The sequence below is a fragment of the Etheostoma spectabile genome, unplaced genomic scaffold (assembly GCF_008692095.1).
Source record: "Etheostoma spectabile isolate EspeVRDwgs_2016 unplaced genomic scaffold, UIUC_Espe_1.0 scaffold00016215, whole genome shotgun sequence".
NCBI lineage: Eukaryota > Metazoa > Chordata > Actinopteri > Perciformes > Percidae > Etheostoma > Etheostoma spectabile.
In genome coordinates, this window is record NW_022604085.1 from 3,840 (window position 1) to 9,264 (window position 5,425).

The 5,425-nt window shown below is 30.1% G+C and overlaps 1 protein-coding gene across 1 annotated transcript; it reads right to left on the minus strand.

Moving 5' to 3' along the window:
- Window positions 1-280: 280 nt before the first annotated feature.
- sptssa (serine palmitoyltransferase, small subunit A) lies at window positions 281-5,425 on the minus strand (the record flags this gene model as incomplete). The annotated part of the gene is given in 2 exon segments (XM_032509162.1): window positions 281-846; window positions 5,347-5,425. Coding segments are annotated over 2 exon segments (183 nt in total), but the record flags the coding sequence as incomplete, so codon positions are not given.

The window sequence follows — 5,425 nt, forward strand, 5'->3', positions numbered from 1 at the left end:
ACATGGGGGCAACATGAAGACAACATGAGGACAACATGGGGACAACATGGGGACAACATGGGGACAACATGAGGACAACATGGGGACAACACGAAGTTAATTACAATTAACGAAGTTAATAAGTTAGCGTTACGTAGTGTTGAAAACATTAAAAAAAGTGACAAACATTGAATAAAAAGGGACAAAAACGTAAGAAAAAGTCAAAAACATCGATAAAAAGCATCAACAAAAGTGTTGATTTTCGACGTCGACGGGAAGACAACACCATCCACATTACTGATGATATTAATCTTAATATTTATTTCTCAATATTTATACAACTTATCTACGCGTGAAGATATTTCGTCAAAGCATCTGATGTCAACACAGCGTCGATATCCAGGTATTTGGTCCAGAAGATTTCGATGTCTGATTTTCAGACGTCGGCCTCATGTCCCGCTGGAATAAAAGATGAAAGGGTCCCATCGCTGCTCCACACAGCCACACACACACATTATCCCAAAATACAGTAAGGTGCGCTTGATTTAAACAAAAACACGTGAGAGGAGACCAGGCGGCGCCCCTTCTTCAGAGCCCGGGACGGGGTTCCCCGATCCCGAATATATCTCGAAAAGACGAAGGAAACCGTCCCGGGGAACGAGGTCGTCCGACGTTGAGCTATGAAACCAAGGAGAGAAGTTCTGCCTCGACGTGATTGGCAGACGGACGGGGGGAGGCGGGACCTGCGGGCGGATGTATCGTGTCATTGGACGACCTCGAAGTAGTGCAGGATGGCCATGATGTGCTGCGGCATGAAGACGTAGCCGGTGTAGACGGCCATGCCGGCCACCGAGACCAGCAGGGAGTCTGGAGCAGGGGCGTCAAGGAGGACGTAAAAACCAAATGAGGAAATGTAAAAAATCTACTAAATAAATATATGGAAAAATAAAATAGGTAAATGTAAAAAATATACTAAATAAATACATGAAAAAATAAAATAGGGAAATGTAAAAAATATACTAAATAAATACATGAAAAAATAAAATAGATAGATGTAAAAAAATCTACTAAATAAATACATGAAAAAATAAAACAGATAGATGTAAAAAAATCTACTAAATAAATACATGAAAAAATAAAATAGGTAAATGTAAAAAATATACTAAATAAATACATGAAAAAATAAAATAGATAGATGTAAAAAAATCTACTAAATAAATATATGAAAAGATAAATAAGGAAATGTAAAAAAATATACTAAATAAATATATGAAAAAATAAAATAGGGATATGTAAAAAATATATGAAAAAATAAATAGGAAATGTAAAAATATACTAAATATGAAAAAATAAAATAGGGAAATGTAAAAAATATACTAAATAAATATATGAAAAAATAAAATAAGTAATGTAAAAAAAATACTAAAAAATATATGAAAAAATAAAATAGGGAAATGTAAAAAATATACTAAATAAATATATGAAAAAATAAAATAAGGAAATGTAAAAAATCTACTAAATAAATACATGAAAAAATAAAATAGGTAAATGTAAAAAAATCTACTAAATAAATACATGACAAAATAAAATAGGGAAATGTAAAAAATATACTAAATAAATATATGAAAAAATAAAATAAGGAAATGTAAAAAATCTACTAAATAAATACATGAAAAATAAAAATAGGTAAATGTAAAAAATCTACTAAATAAATCTATAAACATTAAAATAAGTAAATGTAAAAAATCTACTAAATAAATATAGGAAAAAATAAAATAAGGAAATGTAAAAAATATACTAAATAATATATGAAAAAATAAAATAGGTAAATGTAAAAATATACTAAATATATGAAAAAAATAAAATAGGTAAATGTAAAAAATATACTAAATAAATATATGAAAAAATAAAATAAGTAAATGTAAAAAATCTACTAAATAAATATATAAAAAATAAATAGGTAAATGTAAAAAATCTACTAATAAATATAGGAAAAATAAAATAGGTAAATGTAAAAAATCTAATAAATAAATATATGAAAAAATAAAATAAGTAAATGTAAAAAATATAATAAATAAAATATAAAAAATAAAAAGGTAAATGTAAAAATCTACTAAATAAATATATGAAAAATAAAATAAGGAAATGTAAAAAATCTACTAATAAATATATGACAAATAAAATAGGTAAATGTAAAAAATCTACTAAATAAATATATGAAAAAATAAAATAAGTACATGTAAAAAATCTACTAAATAAATATATGAAAAATAAAATAAGGAAAAATGTACAAAATCTACTAAATAAATATATGAAAAAATAAAATAAGTAAATGTAAAAAATCTACTAAATAAATATATAAAAAATAAAATAGGTAAATGTAAAAAAATCTAATAAATAAATATATGAAAAAATAAAATAAGTAAATGTAAAAAATATAATAAATAATATATAAAAAAATAAAATAGGTAAATGTAAAAAATATAATAAATATATGAAAAATAAAATAAGTAAATGTAAAAAATCTACTAAATAAAATATATAAAAAATAAAATAGATAAATGTAAAAATATACTAAATAAATATAGGAAAAAATAAAATAAGGAAATGTAAAAAATCTACTAAATATATGAAAAATAAAATAAGGAAATGTAAAAAATATACTAAATAATGTAAAAAAATATAATAAATATATGAAAAAATAAAATTAGGAAATGTAAAAAATACTAAATAAATATATGAAAAAATAAAATAGGTAAATGTAAAAAAATATACTAAATAAATATATGAAAAATAAAATAAGGAATGTAAAAAATACTAAATAAATATATGGAAAAATAAAATAGGTAAATGTAAAAAATCTAATAAATAAATATATGAAAAAAATAAAATAAGTAAATGTAAAAAATAAAATAAATATATAAAAATAAAATAGGTAAATGTAAAAAATATAATAAATATATGAAAAAATAAAATAAGTAAATGTAAAAAATCTACTAAATAATATATAAAAATAAAATAGATAAATGTAAACAATATACTAAATAAATATAGGAAAAAATAAAATAAGGAAATGTAAAAAATCTACTAAATATATGAAAAATAAAATAAGGAAATGTAAAAAATATACTAAATAAATGTAAATGTAAAAAATATAATAAATATATGAAAAAATAAAATAGGTAAATGTAAAAAATATACTAAATAAATATATGAAAAATAAAATAAGGAAATGTAAAAAATATACTAAATAAATATATGAAAAAAATGTTGTCCGGTGATACCTGCTTGCATTGTGTTCTGTGGATTATCAAGAGACACCAGGACATCGGAGACGTTCACGTGCACTCGGGTTACTATGGTTACGCAGGTGACCTCGCGCTCACCTGCACCGGAGTCACCTGGTTACAGTGAACCTGAGCACGGAGAGTTTCCAGATTGTCATTTCCCCAACACTGCTGTTGTCCTTGGGTCAAATTTGAGGTTTTTTTTTTTTTTTAAATCAGAAATATAAGTTTCTTTCAACCAAATGTCCCTAAAAATAACATTCAGCACTAAGAGAAATATATATGATCACAGATCAAAATCTGTGATAATACATAAACATCTGCTCCTCAGTATGTATGTACTAGTACTACAATATTGACTAATGTTACCCAAATGTTTCATTTGATGTAAATGAGGTGCAGCGACCATACGTTGCAGATAATAGTACTAAGTTGATTTAATTTAATTTAATTTATACTGTTTATTGATCCCAGTGGGGAAATTACAATGTAATAACCACACATGCTCCGGACCTATCCATGCACAAATGGAGACATGTCAGAGTGTGTGTGTGTGTGTGTGTGTGTGTGTGTGTGTGTGTGTGTCCAGGTCAGTATTGGTTGATGGGAAGACGAAGGTTAACCAATAAGATTCCAACAAACGAGGTCCGAAATCACACTGGTGATACGTCAGGCTATGTTTTCCCTCTCTCATTCCCCCTGCTCTGGCGTTTCCCATCTCATTCCCCCTGCTCTAGTGTTTCCCCCTCTCATTCCCCCTGCTCTGGCGTTTCCCATCTCATTCCCCCTGCTCTAGTGTTTCCCCCTCTCATTCCCCCTGCTCTGGCGTTTCCCATCTCATTCCCCTGCTCTAGTGTTTCCCCTTTCATCCCCCTGCTCCTGCATTCCCATCTCATTCCCCCTGCTCTGGTGTTTCCCCCTCTCATTCCCCCTGCTCTGGTGTTTCACCCTCTCATTCCCCCTACTCCTGCATTTCCCCCTGCTCTAGTTTCCCCTCTCATTCCCCCTGCTCTGTTGTTTCCCCCTCATTCCCCCTGCTCTAGTTTCCCCTCTCATTCCCCCTGCTCTGTTGTTTCCCCCTCTCATTCCCCCTGCTCTGTCGTTTCCCCCTCTCATTCCCCTGCTCTAGTTAAAAGTATTCATTCCTCTTGTCTTTGTATTGTACTTTATGTATTTGTTATTGTTTTCTATCCCTTCTTTTTGCAGTTTGTTTTAAATTACTTTCATACATTTTATTATATATATATATCACATTTTGAAAGTAAAATTATAACGTTCCCTGTTCATTCGATGACGAGTTGTTTTAACATTGTATGACATGTTTGTAAAGTTTAAAAAGTTTATATTATCAATATATACAGTCTATAACCGTCACGTGCCTGTGGATAGGAAGCTGCCGTTAGCTTAGCCTAAACGCTCTTTTACGCATGCGTAACTCCGTCGGCTTTTCTACCTCTTTAACGCGTTTTCACGTGCAGGTTCAGATACGAGAGCGGTACAACAAAGTTAGAGGCATTTTCTAATCCATTAGTGCAGACTCTTTAATTCGGCACCCAACATGACGAGATTGTCATTACAAAGACGAGTTTATTTTCTCTTCCTCCAAATCACACCAGGGTCCCTTTACCTTTCTGAACGTTTGACGATGCGTCATTCAATGGCTAGCTAGGTAAATGCAACTTCCTTATTGAACAAAATTAGCCTATCTAAAGCTTTATGAGCAGTCCTTGAATTCGGCATTAATAAAAAAAAAATACGTTGTTTGGTTTTGTAAAGAATTAGTCTTGAAACAGGTACCTAACCGACTGGCGAACAGTCATTTCAACAAAACAAACTGAACTGGACTATTTCTAAAGTATACTACAAGCCGAATTTGCCACACACCCCTATGGATTTGTAAAATACCAAAACCGATGTTTATTACAAGTTAAATACGTTAAATCCTTTAGAAACGTCGGCGGTGTTGTGTTTTCGGGCCAAACGGTAGCTTAGCTTAGGTGACGTTCTAGCTGACGTCAGCACGCTGGCTAACGCTAGCGGACGTTAGCTTTGTAGCTAGTTAAGACACGGAAAAGGATACTGAACACGGTCCTCTCCCAGGGCTCGAGCATGTAGAGGGCCGTCACCAGAAGATACTGGTAGTAAAACCAGGACAGCTG